We start from the raw sequence: 25,309 nt of genomic DNA on the forward strand, positions 1-25,309 counted from the left end.
ATGCTTCTACCTTCAATCACCGTTACTGAAATTTTTCATTATTGTTAAGCTTTAATAACTATGTCCATCAACTATCAAGGTCATGTTTATGTAACCACAGCTTTCTATATTTTGCTGCCCGTTTAATTCATTCTTGACTGACGTTTTGTTACTTTCCATATATCATCTTCTATTTTCTTTCTTGGCTTCTCATAGATTTTATTTCACAAATTTTTGCTACATTTTTATTTGTTGAAGTTATTTTTGCGTCTTCTTCTTCTACTAAGATTCTTAGTTGATTGATTTCTTTCACAACAATTTTAATGGATTTTCTTTCTATGCATTTGGTTCTCCGTAGCATTCTCCAACACTTTACGTTGTAAGTGCTTTCTTTGCTCAACAGTAACCAGCTTTCTCACCCATATAAAATTATACCCCAAGCGCATATCTTAACAATTTCTTTTCTATTCTGGGCGCTTTGTTCACTAACAATCTTCTTTCATTGAAACAACGGTTTGCTGTTGCAGTTATTTTTCTGACCTCCAAGCTGGCTCCTCTTATGTAACGAAAAGAGCTAAATGATAAGATTTTGTGTTTTCTATTTCTTTGAAATTTAATGCCGTGTGTCCTCGTCTGTTGTTTTCTCACCGTCAATTTTTTTATATATTTTTTTTATTTTTTTATTTTTTTGGTGTTCGTTTTAATCTCATACTTATTCAGAACTGTTGCACATTTCCTTTTTTTATTATGAAGCTTACGGAATATACATTAACAGTTTATTCTTAGTTTCATGGTTCACTTGCATTTTTAACTGAGTTGCAGTTATTTACATCTAATACTTAGTGTATGTTTTACAGTTTTAGCATACTTCCATTAATTTAAAGTTATTATTTACGTTTGCAGCGAAATGCATCCAAGCTTTGTTACGAGAATGGAACCTGGATGACGTGGACTAACTACACAGAGTGCTTTGATTCCCCATATGCCACAGTAACTGAACCATTTACGAGTGGTGTCAATGATTCTTCACTTGCGGTAAGACGTATTCCATTGTTTGTCATTTTGTGGGAGAAGTTTGCTTTTTGCATTATATATGACGACCACCTAAGAATTATATGGCTCTAAAATTAACTGATAAGACGAGTTCTGATATGCAGCCATTCATGTAACAGAAAAATACTGTAGTTCTATATTCTAGGCGTGGGATGATGTTACTTTTATAGAATTTGACTGTGAGACATTAAGCAATGAAACGTATATAACAGAAATAACCAAAAATTAACTGAAACGATTGTAAGGGTGGATGATGTTTGCGAGGTTCCCGCAATCAGCTAGAAACTTTCTCAACAAAGGCATAAAATGCAGACACTGTGATGTAAGGTGTAAGCAATAACACAGCCCTCTTTTAATTACAGTCTGTATGATGAAATCTGACTGTGTTCAACGCCAGCAGGAGGCTCTTTAATGAAAAAGAGGTATAGACTTTGTTGGTTCGCGTCTGCTATAGGCGATGTCACTGAACTTTTATGGACGTCCTGCGCCTGATACTACAGCTATTGTTATCGTCACATGTTTCATTTCTTTTACAAACTCTGGTTATGACTTTCTAAATTTATAGTTTATTTGAGCGATCTGTGTCCAATAGTCAAAACGCTAGAGAAATTCTTCTTGTCGTACACATAACCGTCAATAGCAGCGATCGCATTAATTACCGTTACTTGCAACTCTCTCCTATTAAATGTTAGTGAGGGCAAGATCTTTGACATAAGATCAAAGGGAGAAAACGCTTCGAGCAGAGTCATGTGACCACAGGCGACGCTGAATAAGAGCAGTCTTGATGACCAGCACTTCCAGTTCAACGCCGAGGCAGTTCGCCAAAGAGGTAATCACGAACGTCTGAAAAAAATTTGTTGTAATTTTACCAAAAGATATTGCTGCAGCATGTCCAGGTAAACGAAACCAGTTATATCTGCAAAGAAACATAGACCATAAACTTTTGACTAGGAGGTAGGTACAAGAGTTGCTAATTTTATGTGAATCACGAATGTGTTATATAATTTCGTGTGTATCCAGAATGAGATTTTCACTCTGCAGCGGAATGTGCGCTAATATTAAACTTTCCTGGCAGATTAAAACTGTGTGCCGGACCGAGACTCGAACTCGGGACCTTTGTCTTTCGCGGGAAAGTTTTCTACCATCCGAGTTACCCAAGCACGACTCACGTCCCGTTTTCACAGCTTTACTTCCGCCAGTACCTCGTCTTCCACTTTCCAAACTTCACAGAAGCTCTCCTGCGAACCTTGCGCAACTAGCACTCCTGGAAGAAAAGATACTGCGGAGACATGGCTTAGCCACAGCCTGGAGGATGTTTCCAGAATGAGAATTCGCAGGTTCGCAGGAGAGCTTCTGTGAAATTTGGAAAGTGGAAGACAAGGTACTGGCGGAAGTAAAGCTGTGAGGACGGGTCCTGGGTCGTGTTTGGGCAGCTCAGATGGTAGAGCACTTGCTCGCGAAAGGCAAAGGTCCCGAGTTCGAGTCTCGGTCGGGCACACAGTTTTAATCTGCCAGGAAAGTTTCATGTCGTGTGGATGTTATATGCCCCAAACATGCAGATTATGACGGTACACCTTTCCAGACACATGAAACGTTGTCTCGTACCTGGAAACCAACACTTCTGATAAACCATGTGCCTTCTGTATCTACGTCTATATCAGTACTCCGCAAGCCACATGACGGTGTGCGACGTAGGGTACTTCCGGTACTACTAACTGATCGCACCTTACCTGATGCACTCGCGAAAGGTGATGGGAAGATTGTCGCTATGTCTTTATATTAGCTCTAATATCTCCAATTTTCTCGTCGTAGTCATTTCTCGAGACGTATATGGAAGGAAATAATGTGTTTTCTGGCTCTTACCGGAAAATACTCTTTCGAAATTTCGATAATAAACCTCTCCGTGATCCACAACTTCTCTCTTGTAGCGCATGGCACTGGAGATTTTTGAGCATTGGAATAAACGATCCCGTGACGAAACGCGCCTCTCTTCGTTGGTCCTCCTGTATCTTGTCTATCATTCCTACCTCGTAAGGGTCACAGATTGAAGAATTAATACTTAAAAATTGTCGAACAAGCGTCTTGTAAGTTACTTCTTTCGTGGATGAATTACATTTCCTTAAGATTCATCCTGTGAATCTCAGCCTGGCATATGCTTTTCCTGCTATTTACTTTATTTCGTCATTCCACTAAAGATCACTATAGATAGTTACTCCTAGATTTTTACGCTTGCTACTGTTTCCAGCAATTTGTCATCAGTATTGCCGTTGTACGGTAATGGACTTCTTTTCTCCTGTAAGCGCAATATATTACATTTATTTACATTCAGGGTCCACTGTCAGAGATTGCACCACACTTCAATCCTCTGTACGTCGTTCTGCAAATGGATACTGTCTACTACGAACAGTCGTTAATAGCTCCCGACTCTTTCATCTAGATGATTTACATACACTGTAAACGGTAACGGTACTATCACACTTCTTTGGGCTACTCCGGAAATCATCTTAACATCTGTCGATTTTATTCCATTAAAAGCGACGCCGGCCGCGCTGCCAAGCGATTCTAGGCGCTTCAGTCCGGAACCGCGCGCCTGCTACGGTCGCACGTTCGAATCCTGCCTCGGGCATGGATGTGCGTGATGTTCTTAGGTTACTTAGGTTTAAGTAGTTCTAAGTTCTAGGGGACTGATGACCTCAGATGTTAAGTCCCATTGTACTCAGATCCATTTGAACCATTCAAAAGCGACGTGTTGAGTTCTGTCTGTTAGGAGGTCTAGAAATTAGTCTAAGGCCTGGTCCAATATTCGGTGCGCTCACATTTTTTTTTCACTAGATGACACGTTCTTCCTTACGTCGAGGAACAGGGTGTCAACCTGAGAGCCATTGTCTACAGCGCCTGGGTCTCATGAAGTAACACAGCGAGCTGAGTTTCACAAGACCTCTGTTTGCGGAATCCAGATTGATTTTCATAGAGGACAATTTTTTCGTTCTTCAGAACCGATACGCTTAGTAAAACATGCTCCATAATCCTACAACAGATTGGCATCAACGATACAGGTATATATAACTATGTGCATCTGACCTACGACCTTCCTTGAAAACAGGAACGACCAGGGCTTTTGTGCAGTGCTGGGTACCGTTCGATACTCCAGCAGAGTGCCATAAACTGCTGCTGGAAGTGAAGCAAGTTCTTTTGCATAAACTTTGTAGAATCTCATAGGTGTTTCATCTCGTCCTGGTGCCTTTCCACTAATAAGCGATTATAGTTGCTTCTCTATTACGCACTCGGTTATCTCTGCCATTTCGACGATCATACGCTGATCCGCTGCCAGTAATTGCAAATGTCAGAGCGAAGCTCTTGACATGAGTAAAAATGGTTCAAATGGCTCTGAGCACCATGGGACTTAACGTCGGAGGTCATCAGTCCCCTAGACTTAGAACTACTTAAACCTAACTAACCTGAGGACATCACACACATCCATACCCGCTGCAGGATAAGAACCTGCCACCGTAGCAGTCGCGCGGTTTCGGACTGAAGCGCCTAGAGCCGCTCGGCCACCGCTGCCGGCTGACATGGGTAGTCAGCCCGTGTAACAAGAGCAGGTGGTACGGCTTCACACGCAGAGGTTTGCGTAGGTTTCACTAGGCATTTGGCTATGTTATCCGCAGTTCTCTGCTCGCACGTGTCGTCTATTTCTTCTGGGTTCTGATGAATTACTCCCACAAACACTTCACCTTTTCTGCTGACGGTACCGGCTGAACTGACAGTCTCGCTGAATGTCTTGTAACACTCAAGGAATGATTTGTTTGTTGGAGAATTTATCTGATATTTGCTACTAAATGACAGCAGCACCGTGACAACTGACTCACGTTTAGCGAACTGAAGAACACAAAACACAGGCATCGCTCATTTCTACGCTGTGTACTGAAACGATTGTCCCTAGTGGTGTGCGCTCTGCGACTAATCCTTACCGCCTATTACAGATCGAAACTTCAAGCGGATCCTGTTTCTATTGATATGCTTCATTTTCCTGTATATCTTTTATATCCCATACCGTTGTCTTCTGAAACACTGCAGGTATTTGTGAGTAACCCTTTATAATCAAAAGTATTTCCTAATTTTAACAGCTAACACAAACGTGTCGTGCTGCGCCCCTAATAGCGCAAAGTAACTTCGCAAACAGTGCACGATGACAATAGTTCAGCTTGTTCAGCAAAATCTTATTTTTAGACAAATTATATAAATTAAGCATTGATACATATTTCCTATTGAATAGTATGCATAGAAGTGATTATTTCGCTGAAAACTAATATATCTGTAAAGAATGGACGTTCATTGATAATGACAATAATTTCACATTTTCTTACTTCCAAGTTTTATGAGTCCTCATGGCACAATATTGCAACGTACTATCCATCTTCTGGCTATTATATGACTATTCTATTGCAGAGCACCCACTGGAAGCAGAAAAGTCCATAAATTATCTTCAAGTATGCGTACAGAGCTGTTTAAAGCAGAAAGACCACATAAAACTAATCGCAGAAAAGGAAAATTGGAGATTGAGACTCATTGGAACAATCCTGAGGAAATTTAGTCCATCAATAAAGGAAATAGCTTTAAAAAAATCCTCGTTCTACCAATACTGGAATATTACTCGTCACTTTGGCATCAACAACATATAGGTTTGATAGAGGGAATAGAGAAGATCCGAAGAAGAGCTGCGTTTTTCGTTACATGTCCATTTAAGAAGCACTGAAGCATTACAGAGATAATCAACCAACTCCAAACATTGCAAGAGAGGCGTTGCGTACTACAGTCTGGTTTACTCTTCAAGTTCCTAGAGCATGCCTTCCTAGAAGAGACAACAAATATACCGTTTCCTCCTACGTACACTATGTGATAAGGATGCGGACACCAGGCTGAAAATGACTTACAAGTTCGTGGCGCCTTCCATCGGTAATGCTGGATTTCAATATGGTGTTGGCCCACCCTTAGCCTTGATGACAGCTCCCTCTTTCGCAGGCATATATTCAGTCAGATGTAGGAAGGTTTCTTGCGGAATGGCAGACCATTCTTCACGGAATGTTGCATTTAGGAGAGGTATCGATGTCGGTCGGTGAGACCTGGCACGAAGTCGGCGTTCCAAAAGATCCCAAAAGTGTTCTATAGGATTCAGGTCAGGACGCTGTGCAGGTCGGTCCATAAAAGGTACATTATTGTGTAACCGCTCCGCCACAGGCCGTGCATTATGAACAGGTGGTCGATCGTGTTGAAAGATACAATCACCATCCCCGAATTTCTCTTGAACAGTGGGAAGCAAGAAGTGTGCTGTGTTAGTGCCATGCAAAACAACACGGGGTGCAAGCACCCTCCATGAAAAACACGAACACACCATAACACCACCGCCTCCGAATTTTGCTTTTGGTACTTCACGCGCTGGCAGATGACGTTCACCGGGCATTCTCCATCGGATCGCCACATTGTGTACCGTGATTCGGCACTCCACACAGCGTTTTACCACCGTTCAATCGTCCAATGTTTACACTCCTTCACCAATCGAGGCGTCGTTGATATTTACTGGCATGATGTGTGGCTTATGAGCAGCCGCTCGACCACGAAATAAGTTTTCTCACCTCCCGCCTAACTGCCATAGTACTTGCAGTGGACCCTGATGCAGTTTGGAATTCCTGTGTGATGGGCTGCATATATGCCTGCCATTACCCATCACGACCCTCTTCAACTATCGGCGCTCTCTGTTAGTCAACAGACGAGGTCGGCCTGTACGCTTTTGTGCTGTACGTGCCTTTCACGTTTCCTCTTCATTATCATATCGGAAACAGAGGACCTAGGGATGTTTAGGAGTGTGGAAATCTTGCGTACAAACGTATGACACAAGTGACATCCAATCACCTGATCACGTTCGAAGTTGTGAGTTGTGCAGAGCGCCCCATTCTGCCCTCTCGTGATGTCTGATATGGAGTGCCTGGCGCTAGATGGCAGCACAATGCTCCTAATATGAAAAGAGAGTTTTTCGGCGGGTGTCCGCACACTTTTGTTCACATAGTGTATATCTCACGGAAAGACCAAGAAGATAAAGTTATGTCGATTCAACCTATACGGACGGTTGACGGAACGCGCTTTTCCCGCGGACTATTTGAGGCTGAAATGGGAAAGGGTGAAGCGATAGTAACACACAAATTACCCTTCGCCTTATATTGCAAGGTCACATCACATACAGGACACTGACCGACATCTTTCTTTTTTGCTTTCGAAGTTCTTATTCCACACAGTGTGCTTTCTTATCAACAGGCATTATTTCTCAGGTGACCTACAAAAACACGAGCACTGTGGGTACTGCAACGTTGCCAGTTTTCGGACATTGACTTTGCTCAGGCAAAATACACTTTGACACTGTTTTAGCGTTTTAGGAGAAATATTTATTTAAGGTCCTCGTTCTTAATTTTCTGTACTTGAAATCTATTAGGAGATCCGTCAAGATTAACCTGGCCGTTGATTGCTGCAGTCTGGGCGGGATAATACTCACTTTCAACATGGTCGGTAACAACAACATGAACTGCCTTTTGCATTACTGCTGAATTATGCTCGTTAAATCGTAAGATTTAATCCCACGTTCTGTGAACCTATTAACCGGATTACAGGCTGTAACTACTATGAACTGAACAATGCTCAATAGATGATAAGGTCATCAACCTGCACCAGTTCAAAGGTGCTTTTATCTCATTTAATAGGGTTAAAAAGAATGAGACATGATCAAACAGGGACTGTGAAACGCGTATTGTCAAAGGTACTCACGTATAACAAAATATAACGAAATTACTTACATACTTTTCCACAAGTACTCACTGTGATTGTCTTGAGGATTGTTTTCTTCTAAGCGATGAAACCTTTTTAGAAACACTGTACGCTGACAGTCAACGGTGATTTTAAAAGCATTTCATTATGCAGAAGCTACACTGAGGCTGTGGACTGATAGTGAATAAAGCCTTGAGGATTATAACACGTCAAGCAATGTACACAACAATGAAGTAATGCATACTGAACTAGGGGCTTTGGCTTTACTTGAGGAGCTATCCGTAGAAGTATTCGTACCTTCATTCTGCTTAGAAGTATGAATTTGCTATTGATATCGTGTATTGCTTGTTTCCCATATTACTGTTTTTGTTCTCTCTACTGCTCTTTCAACAATAATTCCTCCTGTGCTGCTCCAAAATGCAGGCACTATATTTCGGTCTACTACTGAATTACGTAGTTCCTGTATTGGTGTATGTTCTGAATAATGTAATGAAGCTCAGTTCATTCAACATATTACTAGATATGAAATTTTAGTGACTAGTGACAAACAATAGTATTGTGAGAAAAACGATAACCTTCGTTTTATTTACAGACGTTCCTCCCTGTTGTAACAGACGTTTCAAGAGCTGGGTATAGTATATCTCTGGTGTCACTTATCTTCGCATTCACCATTTTGGCTGCGATCAGGTATGTTACTGTATTTAAGTTGAAATAATTAAAATTACGTACTGCGGTAGGGCTAAGCGGGATTGGCTATGTATCATAATATATATTCGACACAACTGGTGTAATTCTATTTCCATGTGGAGGTTTATATAGTGAAGATAAATATGATTGTAATATACTTGCTTACATGGCAATCTTCAGTGGCAGATGTTGTAATAAATTACGACTTTTTTTTAGTTAAGCTCACTGCTATTAAAGAGTATTTTTGCACCAGACACATTGCACTTTTATTTAAAAAGCATCTTCTGTGGTAGTTTTGGAAATATGGACACATGCCATGTCTGTACATTTTGGTCTTTATAGGTTAAAAGCATTACTTCCTTATGACGTTTATGTACAATTTTCAAGCGACGTTTTTGCCCCATGTTTCTACGAACTTCTTCTAACATCCACTTTTTCCTTCGTTTTTAGCGGAGGCTGTGGTACAAAGAAACATGGTCTCAAATTCACTCTTGGCAATTTGTCGGCTGTTTTTAAATCACTTTTTCTTATGTTGCATTAGCGTTCTTTTTCCCCTTACTTTACATCTTATTCGAAAACTTCACTTCAGTTCTATTTTCTTGTGAAGTTTTATAGTGTAATTTGAAATGGAAATAACGCCAACGGAGCGTAATAGAAAGTAGTTTCAGGAAAGGTGAACATTTTCCAAAGGTGAATGTGAAGCCAAGTTTCTTTCGACCTCAATCTCCACTAACATCAAAGGCAACAGAAGAAGTTTGCAGAGTAAGTAGAACTGAGGCAAAAACACCGGAAGCAAACTGTAAGATAACTTAATGAAAACTGCTGTTTCTGGCCTAAAAAGACCTTTAATGTACAGACATTATTTATCCATATTTCTAGTATGACCACAGAGGACGCTACGTAAATGAATTCTAAACGCGTCTGTTGTAAAAGAACTCTTTAACTGCAATGTACTTAAGATGGAACATTCAATAATAATTAAATATTATTGTGGTTATAAGAATGTTGTATCATGTCATCGGTTTGTTGTCTTTCATTGACAATAGGATTATTTCTATAATAAAGTGAAACTATCACTTAAATTGTAGTATTTTTATGTATTACTGAACGAAACACAGAGCTGGAAAGAAAACATTTTTAACTTGCTAATAATTCGCCATTAATTGATTTCTATCTTTGTCCATTGCAGGACGTTACGGTGCCCACGTAATATTTTACATATGCATCTATTTGCCTCATTTATTATGAGAGCATTTGTTACAATACTTAAAGATTCACTCTTCGTTCTTTCTGTTGGTCTCCCAAGTAATCTTGTGCAAAGAAGTGGCAAATATTACTTCAACGTACCTGCAGAGGTATGTATTATTGATTTGCAGCATCCTATAGTAATATATTGCCTTACAAGGGACAGTTTATTGCTCACATTTCACAGCCATTATTACCAATCTCAAGAGTGTTTTGAAATTTTAAGAGTATTAGTTTAATTTCTGTAGTGTAATTTATTTTAACAACGATAGAAAATTCAGAATACGTTCCTAAAAGCTATAATATATGAAATACTAATATAAGTTAAGGTATTGTGTGGAGCAAAAATCACAATAAAATGTATTCAATATGTATTCCTCTTCAATTTCCTCTTTAATGAAATTACTTTCTTCATTCCAGTGCCAGGTAAATTCAGTACGAAAGTTTACTATGCTTCTTCGCCTTATTACATGCTAATAAGTATGAGCTTTCGTCCCAGAAAATTCAGATACCTGAGAAACCCATACACTCTGACCTAAGTTAGAACATCTAGAATTACCTTGAGCATATCAGATGCTATACGCCAGTGGTTCGTTGATACTTAAAAATGTAGACATTTATTCAAGCCTCAGTTTGATATGCAGCTTGAATTTATCCAATCCATTGAAAATACATGTTTACTAACTGTTTACCATTTCAGTTTAAAAGTCACATAGAAGAACTATAGAGACCAGTAGTTAAACGCAACTTATGTTTCTGAAGGAACGCGTAATAAATAAAATGATAATTGATGGATAGCGACAGAATGAAGGAAATATTGCGGTTTGTCTAAAATACGTGTGGAGAATTTGTTGAAATAGATCAGTAGTTCACAATGTAACATTAAAAATCTTTGTAATGATGTTAGCTGTCAAAAACGGATAAGAGTTGACTACAGTGAGTGAATTAGTTTTATCATGTTATCAAATGCCCGCATCTCGTGGTCGTGCGGTAGCGTTCTCGCTTCCCACGCCCGGGTTCCCGGGTTCGATTCCCGGCGGGGTCAGGGATTTTCTCTACCTCGTGATGGCTGGGTGTTGTGTGCTGTCCTTAGGTTAGTTAGGTTTAAGTAGTTCTAAGTTCTAGGGGACTTATGACCACAGCAGTTGAGTCCCATAGTGCTCAGAGCCATTTTGTTATCAAATAATATTGTCATTACCTCTGTAAATTGTAATTAGTGATAGAGATTTCCTCTTGGGTTAGAACACCAGCATTAAAGGATTACTCCGTTATATTTAATATTTTTTTGTGTTTTTTTTTTAAATTAATTTCATATCAAATTCATTCCAACTTAGGTAGATTAGGTTTATTTATGATTTCTCTAGAAAAGACATAAAAGAAGCTAGTTTACAGGTTATCTAAATGGTACCTATTGAAATAAGTGGACCCCAAATAAAAAATAAACTAAAATCGCTTAGTAGTGGAAAGTCATCTGAACCATATCAAGTATTTATTATTATTATTTGTTAAAATATTAGTACTCTTGGCAGCAATAAAAAATTTCAATTTGTGTATTACTGGTTCCTAAGCAATTAGCACCTATGTACGACAGCATCGTTACAGACCTTGCTTGCTAATGAACCCCCAGTACACGTCTGGCCATAACACGAACAGATAGTGGTTACTAAGGAATCTGTGCCTAACTACACCGTTCGCTACACCATCGTTACTATGTGTAACAGGCTGATAGTGAAATGTAGGTGAAGGCGTGGCTTTTAACGTTTAAAACTATCATAAGACTAATGTCTCTCAGTTTCACTATAGTTCGATCACATCATAGGCGAAAAATCTTTGGAGACATATTCTAGAAGGATTGTGAGAAATTGTTTCCTTCTCTATGTGCATCACTTTACCTAACGAATGGAAAAAATACAGATTATGCTCATTGATTTTTTTTTTTTTTTTTTTTTTTTTTTGAGGCCGAACATTTCCCGTGCAAAAATCAGCATAGATTCTCAAACAGACATGGCGAAACGCAGCTTACGCTGCTCGTCCATGGAGTTCGGAGCGCCTAGAGTGGTAGACAAGTCGCCAGGCTCATGCCGCGTTCCTCAACTCTGGGAAGGCATTCCTAACTGTCCCACACTATGGTTTAGTGAACTAAATACGGATTTACTGTGTGTAGGACCATATTTAATTCAGAACTTCCTTGCAGAACGAACTCAGCAGAGAGGTCGTACTGCGGTTTACGAACAATCATTCTTCTCAACCATCAGTCACGAGTGGAACAGGGAAAGGGTGAAAAGTTAGTTGTACCAGAAGCACCACATACCGGAAGGTCGAACTGAGGAGTAGAGATGTAGATCTACTTTTTCTTCTACACTTCATGGGTTAGGCGTTTCTGCTCGTTACAGCTTCATGGTTCTCTTCAGCGTGACCTGTGCCGTCGTCTGCCTCTTCTTCCTCTCACTATGAAATTCAACACAACCTTGGTTAATCTGGTATTTACCATTCATTGTAAATTGTCAGTCGAGTTCCAACTGTTTCTTAATATTTTGTTACGCACTGACCCTGAATTCAATTCCTTCCCAATATCTTAAATCCTTATCCTTTAGAATATATATTGGTATGTCGTTTAACACTCTATTGATTCAATTTTACTAAGATGCTACTGATTTCGCACTCAGGTTTCGTTCCCATACATCAGTGTGGGTAAAGCAATTATTTTCTGAAATTTGATTTTCGATTCTTTCCTGACTTTATTTTTAGAAGTTCTTTGAATTGATCCACACGCAGCTTCAAAATTACTAACATTTTTGCTCAACGTCGTTATGTTGCAACGAAGATATTTAAAATTCGATGATTGTTTTAATACGCTCCTGGAAATTGAAATAAGAACACCGTGAATTCATTGTCCCAGGAAGGGGAAACTTTATTGACACATTCCTGGGGTCAGATACATCACATGATCACACTGACAGAACCACAGGCACATAGACACAGGCAACAGAGCATGCACAATGTCGGCACTAGTACAGTGTATATCCACCTTTCGCAGCAATGCAGGCTGTTATTCTCCCATGGAGACGATCGTAGAGATGCTGGATGTAGTCCTGTGGAGCGGCTTGCCATGCCATTTCCACCTGGCGCCTCAGTTGGACCAGCGTTCGTGCTGGACGTGCAGACCGAGTGAGACGACGCTTCATCCAGTCCCAAACATGCTCAATGGGGGACAGATCCGGAGATCTTGCTGGCCAGGGTAGTTGACTTACACCTTCTAGAGCACGTTGGGTGGCACGGGATACATGCGGACGTGCATTGTCCTGTTGGAACAGCAAGTTCCCTTGCCGGTCTAGGAATGGTAGAACGATGGGTTCGATGACGGATTGGATGTACCGTGCACTATGCAGTGTCCCCTCGACGATCACCAGTGGTGTACGGCCAGTGTAGGAGATCGCTCCCCACACCATGATGCCGGGTGTTGGCCCTGTGTGCCTCGGTCGTATGCAGTCCTGATTGTGGAGCTCACCTGCACGGCGCCAAACACGCATACGACCATCATTGGCACCAAGGCAGAAGCGACTCTCATAGCTGAAGACGACACGTCTCCATTCGTCCCTCCATTCACGCCTGTCGCGACACCACTGGAGGCGGGCTGCACGATGTTGGGGCGTGAGCGGAAGACGGCCTAACGGTGTGCGGGACCGTAGCCCAGCTTCATGGAGACGGTTGCGAATGGTCCCCGCCGATACCCCAGGAGCAACAGTGTCCCTAATTTGCTGGGAAGTGGCGGTGCGGTCCCCCACGGCACTGCGTAGGATCCTACGGTCTTGGCGTGCATCCGTGCGTCGCTGCGGTCCGGTCCCAGGTCGACGGGAACGTGCACCTTCCGCCGACCACTGGCGACAACATCGATGTACTGTGGAGACCTCACGCCCCACGTGTTTAGCAATTCGGCGGTACGTCCACCCGGCCTCCCGCATGCCCACTATACGCCCTTGCTCAAAGTCCGTCAACTGCACATACGGTTCACGTCCACGCTGTCGCGGCATGCTACCAGTGTTAAAGACTGCGATGGAGCTCCGTATGCCACGGCAAACTGGCTGACACTGACGGCGGCGGTGCACAAATGCTGCGCAGCTAGCGCCATTCGACGGCCAACACCGCGGTTCCTGGAGTGTCCGCTGTGCCGCGCGTGTGATCATTGCTTGTACAGCCCTCTCGCAGTGTCCGGAGCAAGTATGGTGGGTCTGACACACCGGTGTCAATGTGTTCTTTTTTCCATTTCCAGAAGTGTATATTGCTTCCCAGAAAAAATATTTGGTGTGACTAGATTCGTTCCCCTGAAAGACATGATCTTGTTTTATTAACTGGGATTTTAAAACAGAGATTTACATAGACTGTTTAAAAATACATTAACTCCGCTAACTGTGTCTCATTTATTTGAACAGAACAATGTTTGAACATGTTTTATAGTTGTAGATACGACTGTAGTCACAATTTCTGTGTGTGTCATCACTTGTTGGTCATTCACCGATTACTGACCTGAGCAATACAAAATTGGGTACATTAGTTTCTGATGCTCGTGCCACCTGTGAAGGAGACTAACACTTTATAACGAAAGTAAAATCATATTTGGTCTACATTAATCAGGTTACTATATTGTAACTGAAATTCACCGATGGAGCGGGATAGGTGTTCAGATGTGTAGTTCCGATACAGACGTGGCATGTTGCTGACGAACCTACATAGATCTGAAGATGATAGAGGAAGACCAAAAGTAGTCTTATTGCAAAATGAGTGCACCTAAGGCTGTGATACGAGCGACGTACAATTTTTTTTAAATTTCAGTACAGCTGTTAAATTCCCCTCACGACGAATATGTCAGCTACCGCAATGGAAAAAAGTTCTCCAGAAGAACGGATATCAGACTGAATAAAGGCTTTGCTTTACAATTTGCAAGAGAATATATATTAATGGCTAAATGGTCAAGAATTTAAGAGATGCAAATGATGTACCTCTCAGGTGCCCAAGAACTGTAAAAATGTTCCAAATATATATGGAACTCTGCGAGAATAACCATCTCAAGACAGGTAGATGAAGACCCAAAGCAAACTAGTATCAACTGAAATTAAGAAGTAGTGCATTGATACAGGCTCACTATAGTTCAGTTCTATGAAATCTGTAGAATTACGAAGCCTCTCGAAGGTGCACATAATTTTTGTAGTGATCCACTCCTCCTAAAATGTGAGTTTCTGTGAACTACTAGAGGAGAAAACAAGGAAACAAATTAAAATTGGGTTTTCATTGTGCCTCTAAATAGCTAAAGTACATCCAAATTCAATACTTAAAATATGTTATAAACATATGCTTTCTTAAAAAATTTAAAATTTAAAATTTAGTTTAATTATATTTGCAAGTGCAGTGGCATGAGTTTTGAAGTATAGTATATATCTATTTACAGAGCAGAAATGTTATTTATTGTTTTCAACGTATGTTACATGATTTTTGTTTCATTCCAGGGAAATATTTGGGACTGCAAGCTCGTTTTCAGCATTTGGCAATATTTTATAATGGCAAATTATAGCTGGATATTGATGGAAGCTCTCTATCTACATAATTTAATTTTCAATGCACTATTTTCTGACAGAAGTGGTATTGAACTCTACATCATTTTAGGTTGGGGTATGTACAGACATATGAACGTAACATACTATTTTAAAGAATAGAGACATATTAAATTTAAGATGCACCACAACAAAGCTCTAAATTCATTATATGAATTTGATACAATGCTAGGCCACTAACACAAATCTTCACAGAACTTATTAATTATCTGTTTGATTTTTCAGTGTTTTAATTGTAATTGCTGTGCCATTCTACCAAATTTTATTAAAGGACTTCAACATCGTGCAGTAGCTGAATCAGTTTTTTATGAAATGATTATGATAGAAGACGAATTTATACTAATGTTGATTATCTGTCAACGAACTGTTCTAAAAGCAATCCGCTTGTAATATGAATATTCGGTCATTGATCTTCCCTATAACTTTGTAATTAGAGGTAACGTGATAGATTTCCCTTGCATATGAAATTATGTAATAATCAGTGCAACAGTTATACAAATGAGAGCTGAGAATGAGCGACACGAACTTAAAGACGCTGAACCTCGACAGCTGAACTGGAATCTTCAGGGGCTATGCTTCATTTGTAACTAAAATTTTTTAGCTGGTAAAAAATGCCTGTGTCTATTTAGTTACAAGAACACAGGGAGTAATTCAAGGGTTGGTCAAAGTTCTACCATCCCGAAGTCTAAAATTATGGAATTAACTTCCCGTTCGTTTGCAGATACGGTTATGCAGTCCTGGAACACTCTGATATCCCTGTGCAACAGAATCCTAGCAAGCTGCTAGAGGATCCAAATAAAAGGGTGCAGCCTGTCTCCATTTCATAGTGCGGTCATTAATTCTCGACATCAGCGGAAATTTTGCAGCTATGTTCGTCTAAACTAGAGCCCCAAAGAAAAATAATTATTAACAGATGACACTCCACTTTGACACCTACCTGCGCCATTTTGGTGTACTCCATGAAGGAACGTGCCAGAGTATTATAGCGCCCGGATTTCAGTGTCTACCTTTACTGCAGAAATGCATCTGAACGTATACAGAAAACATATTGCGTGATTTTAGTTTTTCGTGGTGACGTTTAAAAAAATAAGTGAACGTCGTAGTTGCTGAAATTAAACGAGACTGAATTCAAAACAGATTAAGGAAAGAATACTGTGAAGTGAGTCAGTACAAAGATAAATGAAATCATGAGGACGAACCTATTTAGAACGAAAATATATGTGAGTGTTTTCAGAATTACGGGCTTTAGTCGTTGTAGATCCTTGAGTGTAACGACTGTAATGAATAATTTCATGGAACGATTGTTTTCATTCCACGAATAAGCTGAAGTGGATAGACCTACATTCTGTGATATACGTTAAGCAATGTGTGCACAACACATCTGAAATTCAAGAAAAAGGAAGATAGTGTTTAAAGTCCCGTCGACAACGAAGGTCGTAACAGACGGAGCGCAGGAAGGGATGGCGAAGGAAATCGGCCGTGCCCTTTCAAAACAACCATACCAACATTTGCCTTAGGCAATTCAGCGGAATCAAGGCAAACATAAATCAGCATATATTGTCAGAAAGTGGTGCCACACAGCTCTTATATATTTGATAAATGTCATACTACCGTCTTGAGCTTCTTGTAAAATATATTGTCCACCGAACCAGATTAGTTGTCTGACTATCATCAGGTTCTATAAAGTATTCACAGCATCATGTTAGGTGAAATATAAAATCGTTATGTTCAGGTGATAAAAACATGAATAATACACCGTTACCATATGGTAATACAAATTCCTTCGTCAGTCTATAAATCAAGCACAACTTTTATAGATTGACGATGTAATTTATAATACGATATGATAACAATCTACTATTCATGAATATATCACAAGACGGTAACGATTTTATATTTCGCGTAACATTATGCTACGAATACTTTTATGACGATGATGGTCAGACGTCTGACACTGGTTGTATCAATAAAGTGTTTGACCAGTAGCTCAATACGGTAATACGACATTTTTCAAATCATGCATCTCGATGGCCGGACGCGGCTTTGAACCGTCGTCCTCCCGAGTGCGAGTCCAATGTGCGAACCACTGCTCTTTCTTGTTCTGGTGGAAATCAATGAAACAGGTGACAGAAGACCACAACTGAACTCACTGTGCAAATCTGTCACGTATGTGTCTTCCTAAGAGACTGCAAAGTACGTCATGTAAGTATTTCGGCGTTACCACGGTCCCAGTTTATCAGAATTCGTTTTCAATCTGCTACGGAGTACGCTCAGTATTGAAACTTCCTAGCAGAACCAGGAGTCGAAATATCCAGCATTGCCTCTCGCAGGTAACGTTCCTAGCTACTAAGCTATCCACGCACGTCTCGCAACCCGCCCCCAAAGGCTCGCTTCGAGCGTTAACTCTCTCCTAATTTCCAAAAGGGTTGCCACTTACCGAAAGGATAGTTCTCATTCCGCCATCTTTTAAGACGATGACGTCATGGACCATGGACGTAATCGTTCATTCTGCATTGGTTACACGCTGTTATAAAATTGATTTTTAAGGTATATAGTGGACTGGTACCCTAAACTCCACCATCGTTTTAACCGACTGAGTTGGGCTGATTCACAGAAGCCATAGTGAGACCCGAACGAGATCGGGCGGTGGCCAAGGCAATGGACACAATTCGGGAATTCTTTGTTGGTCCATCACGAACAGGGGACATCGACTGGTTAAGTAATTGTCAATGTCAATGTATTTCACCAAGAGCCGTGTAACTTAAAATGTTATTGTATTTTATTTTCAAAGCTACCATCTTCAGGCGTTTGGAGAGATGCATATGGGGCTTGAAGATGGCATAGTGAAACGTTCAAACTCGTAGCCCTCAACACAAAATAAGATAACATCTTATGTAAAGCGGCGACTGGTGAATTTTATTGACATTGACAATCAATTCGGGAGGGGTGGGGACAGAATCCTAGTCCAACTAAACAGATATACACAGATGAGCCAAAACAGTCTTCATATCATATTGTTCGACATATGAAAGGTAATACAGCATCGATTCTGCGTGGGTTTGATTCTATAAGATCTTGGTTGGTTTCCGTGGTTATGTGGCACCTGACTTTTACACAACTCACATATCACGCGTTTCCCTTAAAGAGCCTGTGTTTTGTGGCCGTCAAACTGGCGCCCGGCCCTAGAAGTGTACCATCGATTTCAGATCAGCCGTATTTAGTGGCCAAGACATTTAACGTGAGTTCGCCATCGTGCTCCGAAAACCACTGTAGCACGAATCTGACCTCGCGAGACTGACAGTTATACTGCTGGAAAATGGCGACGCCCTTGATGAAGACATGAAGCGTGAAGGAAAGCAGGTGATACGCAATAATCTTCACGTAGTCCACAGATGTCATGGTGCCTTCGATTACTACTATAGGTACCATGAAAAACGCAGGTGAATGTCCCCCACTGCACAGTACAACGTTAATCATAAATACCTGTGGTGAATCAGAAGAGTACATAGAAACTTCAAAGACATACGAGGGGGGTTTAGTAAGTGATGCAACACATTTTTCTCATCGACCTGTTTCGTTTGAAGAATTGCGGAATTGGTTGTGGTGTATGGTGGAATATTTCCGCCTCAGCCCCCATAGTTTCACGAAATTCCGATAGATGGCGGTGCTACACGTAGCCATCAAAACACCGGTTCGGTGGCTAGAGCACCTCTCCAAGTTCCTACTCCAAATACGCAACGCACTGTACTGGCTTAGCGCATCACTAAGGGAAAGCGTGGCAATATATGTAGACAAATCATCCGCTCATTATTGCAACAGGTAATAGTGCGTGCAGATAGGAAACTTAACAAACAGACTGCCCTCCCCGTTAGCCGCTCGGTCTAACCCACGACTTTCCGGACTGGTTCAAAATGGCTCTGAGCACTATGGGACTTAACATCTGATGTCTTCAGACCCCTAAAACTTAGAACTACTTAAACCTAACTAACCGAAGGACACCACACACATCCATGCCCGAGGCAGGATTCGAACTTGCGACCGTACCAGTCGTGCGGTTCCGGTCTGAAGCGCCTAGAACCGCTCGGCCACAGCGGCCGGCTTTCCGGTTTGGGAAGGAGCGCTTGGTCCCCGGCACTAATCATCCCACGGACTTGTGTCGAGGTCCGGTGAGCGGTGAGCTGGCCAGTCTGTGGATGGTTTTTAGGCGGTTTTCCATCTGCCTCGGCGAATGCAGGCTGGTTCCCCTTATTCCACCTCAGCTACACTGTGTCGGCGATTGCTGCGCAAACAAGTTCTTCACGTACGCTTACACCTCCATTACTTAACCACGCAAACATAGGGGTTACATTCGTCTGGTGTGAGACCTTCCCTAGGGGGGAGGGGGGGGGGGGGCGTTCACCGGGGGCCGAACCGACAATAACCCTGAAAGAGTGGTTCGGTGTGCGGAGGCGGAGGGGTGAAGTAGACTGCGGTAGTCGTCGTGGGGTTACGGATTACTGTGGCTGCGGCGGGGACGGAGCCTCTCCGTCGTTACTAGGCCCCCGGTTGACATACAATACAATAAAATAACAGATTTCGAAAGCGGGCTGCTGTCGTTACTCAAGCATGCACATACCACTCGTGTGTTAACGTTTGTTGCGTTACTAATGGTACCCATATTAGTATCTGTAATGTAAGATGTGTCTATTTTCTGTATATATTGTAGTTTTCGCGCAGCTGTCTTCTGGATCCCCAAGGTACTGGGTGGTTATAATTCAAGTGCAGCTACTCAGGGAGTTCCAGTGAGGGCTGTAATTATCGTCTGGCAACGCAACTTGGTTTATATGCCATTGTGTTAATGCGGAACCAATTCACGTTGTAAAGAATTAGTTCCAATTTTGACCGCCAGTTGCAATTCCAGCGCTGTGAATGCAAGAAATATTTCCATATGTAATGGTTCTGGAACGTGGCATGAGTAGAAAAGGTTAAGCAAACGATAAAGGCAAAATTTTGATTTTATTACCAACCGTTGCTAACTCAGCTTGTTCAACAGGAGCACCAGAGACATCGACGAGAAATCGCATTCGAAAAACGGCGTGATCAACAGTTGCTCATAGCATTTCCTGTTGAATCTGAGTAACGTCTTCCTATATACTGATCTAACGATCAGGTAGAGACCGAACGAGTCCCTGATAAACGCATTGTTTTACATACCCCCAGAGCCAAACCTCACAATGGTTCAGATCAGGCGGTCTTCCAGACCATGCATCTGAAAAACTTCTGGAGATAACCCGGTCATGGAAGATTACAATATGGAGATGTTTCACCTGGTCGTGGAAAGCAGGAACCACGTGCTGTACAAGGAGGCCTTAATAATGTACACGCCTCAAGATACACGAGACAGGCCCTCTGCGCCCTTGTGAAGCAGGAATCACAAGTTGTACAAGGAGGTCTCGATGAAGAACAGACTTTATTGTACACCTAGCAGACATTCTGGGTGTATTCTCTTCAAAGACAAACGGACCGAATATAACGGTGCTTGTGGATCCACACTACACAGTCACCACCACGGCGAGTGCAATGGCTCGTTGTGCACAACATACGGTTTAACAGTAGGCTAAATTCAGCAATTCTCTGTGTTCACTGTACCCTGTAGCGGACACAGAACATTGCCCAGGAACATGTCATCAACTTCGATCCGCACCAGAAATCGAAAACGAATTCAGAACGCTGCTGCGAATCATGAAGTCTGGATATTGTATGGATGTTGATGTGATCTTCAGTCTAGAGACTGGTTTGATGCAGCCCTCCATGCTGCTCTATCCTGCACAAGCTTCTTCATCTCCAAGTAACTACTGCAAGCTACATCATTCTGAATCTGCTTAGTGCATTCATCTCTTGGTCTCTCTCTATGGTTTTTACCCTCCACGCTACCCTCCAGTGCTTAATTTCTGATCCCTTGATGACTCAGAACTTGTCCTACCAACCGATCCCTTCTTCTAGTCAAGTTGTGCCGCAAATTCCTCTTCTCCCCAATTCTATTCAGTACCTCTTCATTAGTTACGTGATCTACCCATCTAATCTTTAGCTTCTTCTGTAGCACCAAATTTCAAATGCTTCTATTTTCTTGTTGTCTAAACAGTTTATCGACCATGTCTGATTTCCATACATGGCTACACTCCATACAAATATTTTCAGAAATGACTTTCTGACACTTAAATCTATACTCGATGTTATCAAATTTCTCTTCTTCAGAAACGCTTTTCTTGCCATTGCCAGTCTACACTTTATATCCTCTCTACTTCGACTGTCATCAGTTATTTTGCTCCCCACATAGCATAACACATCTATTATTTTAAGTGTCTCATTTCCTAATTTAATTCCCTCAGCATCACCCGATTTAATTCAACTGCATTCCATTATCTACGTTTGGCTTCTGTTGATGTTCATCTCATATCCTCCTTTCAAGACACTGTCAATTCCGTTCAAATGTTCTTACAGGTTCTTTGCTGCCTCTAACAGAATTACAATGTCGTCGGCAAACGGGAAAGTTTTTATTTCTTCTCCATGGATTTTAATACCTACTCCAAATTTTACTTTTGTTTCCTTTACTGCTTGCTCAGTATACCGATTGAATAACATCGGGGACAGGCTACAATCTTCTCTCGATCCTTTCCCAATCACTGTACCCCTTTCACGCCCGTCAACTCTCATAACGGCCTTCTGGTTTCTGTACAAATTGTAAAAAATAGCTTTTCGCTAACTGTATTTGACCCCTGCCGGATTGTATTTGACTTTCAGAATTTGGAAGCGTGTATTCCAGTCAGCACTGTCAAAAGCCTGCTCTAAATCTACAAATGCTAAAAACGTAGGTTTGCCTTTCCTTAATCTATGTTGTAAGATACGTCGTAGGGTCAGTATTGCCTCACGTGTTCCAACATTTCTGCGGAATCCAAACTGACCCTCCCTGAGGTCGGCTTCTACCACTTTTTTCATTCAACTGTAAGCAATTCGAGTCAGTATTTTGCAGCCGTGCCTCATTAAACTGATAGTTCGATAATTTTCACACCTGCCAACACTTGCTTTCTTTGGGAATGAAATTGTTACATTATTCTTGAAGTCTGAGGTTATTTCGCCTGTCTCATAGATCTTGCTGACAATACTGCAGAGTTTTGTCATGGCTGGCTCTCCCAAGGCTATCACTAGTTCTAACGGAATCTTGTCTACTCCCAGTGCCTTGTTTCGACTAAGGTCTTTCAGTGCTCTGTCAGATTCTTCACGCAGTATCATATCCCCCATTTGATCTTCGTCTACATCTTCCATTTGAATATCTTTCTTAAGTGCATTGCCCTTGTATTGGCCCGCTATATACTAATTCCACCTTTCTGCTTAGAACTGGTTTTCCATCTGAGCTCTTGGTATTTACGCAAGTGGATCTCATTTCTCCAAAGATCTCTTTAATCTTCCTGTAGGCAGTATCTATCTTACCCCTAGTGATATATGCCTCTACATTCTTACATTTTTCCTGTAGCCATCCCTGCATAGCTATTTTGCACTTGCTGTCCTTCTCATTTTTGTGACGTTTAAATTTCTTTTTGCGTACTTCATTTACTGCATTTTTATATTTGTTCCTTTCATCAGTTAAGTTCAGTGTCTCTTCTGTTATCCAAGGATATCTAGCAGCCCTCGTCTACCAGCCCTTGATCCTCTGCTGCCCTTACTGTTTCATCTCTCAAAGGTACACATTCTTCTTCTTCTGTATATTTCCCCCCGTTCTTGTCAGTCTTTCCCTAATGCTTCTCTGACACTCTCTACAGCCTCTGGCTCTTTCAGTTTATCCAGGTCCCATCTCCTTAAATTCCCACCTTTTCGCAGTTTCTTCAGTTTTAATCTATAGTTCATAACCAATAGTTTGTAGTCAGTGTACACATATGTCCCTGGAAATGTATTACAATTTAAAACGTGGTTCCTAAATCTCTATCTTACTGTTATATAATCTATGTGAAACCTTCCAGTGTCTCCAGGCCTCTTCAACCTAGACAATTTTTTTACATGATTCTTGAACCAAGTGTTAGCTATGATTAAGTTATGCTCTGTTCATAATTCTACCAGGCGGCTTCCTCTTTCATTTCTTACCCCCAATCCATAATCTTTCTCTTCCTTTTCCTACTATCGAATTCCAGTCCCCCATGACTACTAAATTTTCGTTCTTTATCTCATCATACATTTCTTCAACCTCTTCGCCGTCTGCGGATCTAGTTGACATATAATGTTGTACTGCTGTGGTAGGTGTGGGCTTCGTGTCTATCTTGGCTACAATAACGCGTTCGTTGTAGCTTATCCGCTGTTCGTAGTAGCTTACCCGCGCTCCTATTTTACTTTTTTATTCGTTGCTAAACCCATTTCTGCATTACCCGTATTTGATTTTGTATATAGAACTGTGTATTCACCTGACCAGAAGCATTGTTCCTCCTGCCACCAAACTTCACTAATTCCCATCATATCTAACTTAAATGTATCCATTTCCCTTTTTAAATTTTCAAACCTACCTTTCCGAAACAAACCATTAACTACCTTACACCATTCAGACCCGCCTGTTCCCAGAGTTGCTTGGATTTTGTTTCCGACCTTAACAGAAGCGAACCATTCAACAATTAACTCTTAGTTATGCGCACTGAATACGCAACCAACTCTCCTCTCCTCGCCTGCCCCAACCTACATAGCTTTACTGCCCTTTTGTCATCTTTTGGCACAGGATCACAAGCGTTACTATACAAACGCGGGCGAATATAACGTGAAAAAATAGCGCTGAATGTGAAAATCTCTACTGAGGTTGGTAAAGATAAACAATAAGAGGCGAAGCTCGACCTCCACAGTAAAAGCTTCAGGGAATTAAATGAGTAATATTCTTTTCTCAGGAACGGGGCGTTCAGTATTGTTTCTGTAAGTGTCCCTCTACGTTGCAGAAATAGACTATAACCCCGGGTGGAAAGGGAAAAACAATGAACCTAAGTTGAACATGCCTTAGAGTAAAAAATACCTGAAAAAATAACATCTCGTCGGCGGTATCTTGTGCTATTGCTTCATTGCCATGTCTGAAAACTTCAGAAAACAACGGAGCTCCCAAGTAACGCTACATAAAAAAGTGCTTTTTCCATTTCCCACCTGCTCACAAATTGATTCACAAACTGAATTCCAACACGTGTCGTCTACCAGAAATCTGTCTACGGCTTCAAAAGATTCAGTTAACAGAAACAACAGATGCGATTATATCTCATTCCATAGATGCCTCAGATGTTTCATACTTGGCTGAAGAGATGAGTTGAGTGTTTTCTCCAAGTGATAGTGCTAAAAAGGTTGCATGGATGAAAGAATTCAGATTCTCAACTGTACATTGGAATAACGACTGTTAAATGCACAGGGAAAATGCTAAACGTGGAGACAGAAGTTTGCCAACACAGCAGTCTGATAACTGTTGTGTGATGTTCGCAACTTCAGTTTTATCAGGCTTTAGAGCAATAATATTGATTTTTTTTCGGTACATTGCCTATTACTATATATCACTTTACAGCTGCTTTGCGGAGGTATGGAATGGGGTTAACAGAATGAAGTCGAGTTAAAATTAAAGCGATAACAGCACTCGGTCACAAAAAAGAAGTCTTTTGACCTACGTTTCGACGCTACTAAGTATGTCTTCATCAGAAGTAAAACTCTCGATCCGGCATGTCACCTATAAAATAAATATTAAGCGATAAAGCTTTAGTCACAATTTTTTTAAAAAAAGAATACATAGAACGCAAGCCACTGTGGGCTGCTCACATGTGTCGAGCTACAGGGAGCATCAGACTCACATGCCAGTTTGAGTGTTTTACTTCTGATGAAGGCTCTCTTAGCAGTGAGGAAACCTAGATCAAAAGACTTCTTTTTAGCGACCGAGGGCAGTTATT

General features: G+C 41.2%; 1 protein-coding gene across 7 annotated transcripts in view; it reads left to right on the plus strand.

Moving 5' to 3' along the window:
* LOC124616497 (parathyroid hormone/parathyroid hormone-related peptide receptor-like) overlaps positions 1-25,309 on the plus strand; it is a 759,731-nt gene that overhangs the window by 707,452 nt on the left and 26,970 nt on the right. For all 7 annotated transcript variants that reach the window (XM_047144855.1, XM_047144812.1, XM_047144835.1 and 4 more), the window contains 4 exons: positions 883-1,014; positions 8,438-8,532; positions 9,722-9,887; positions 15,279-15,441. In XM_047144855.1, the coding sequence (XP_047000811.1) occupies positions 883-1,014; positions 8,438-8,532; positions 9,722-9,887; positions 15,279-15,441 (556 nt within the window). The remainder of the gene's footprint in view (positions 1-882; positions 1,015-8,437; positions 8,533-9,721; positions 9,888-15,278; positions 15,442-25,309) is intronic.

The sequence above is a fragment of the Schistocerca americana genome, chromosome 1 (genome assembly GCF_021461395.2).
Source record: "Schistocerca americana isolate TAMUIC-IGC-003095 chromosome 1, iqSchAmer2.1, whole genome shotgun sequence".
Classification (NCBI taxonomy): domain Eukaryota; kingdom Metazoa; phylum Arthropoda; class Insecta; order Orthoptera; family Acrididae; genus Schistocerca; species Schistocerca americana.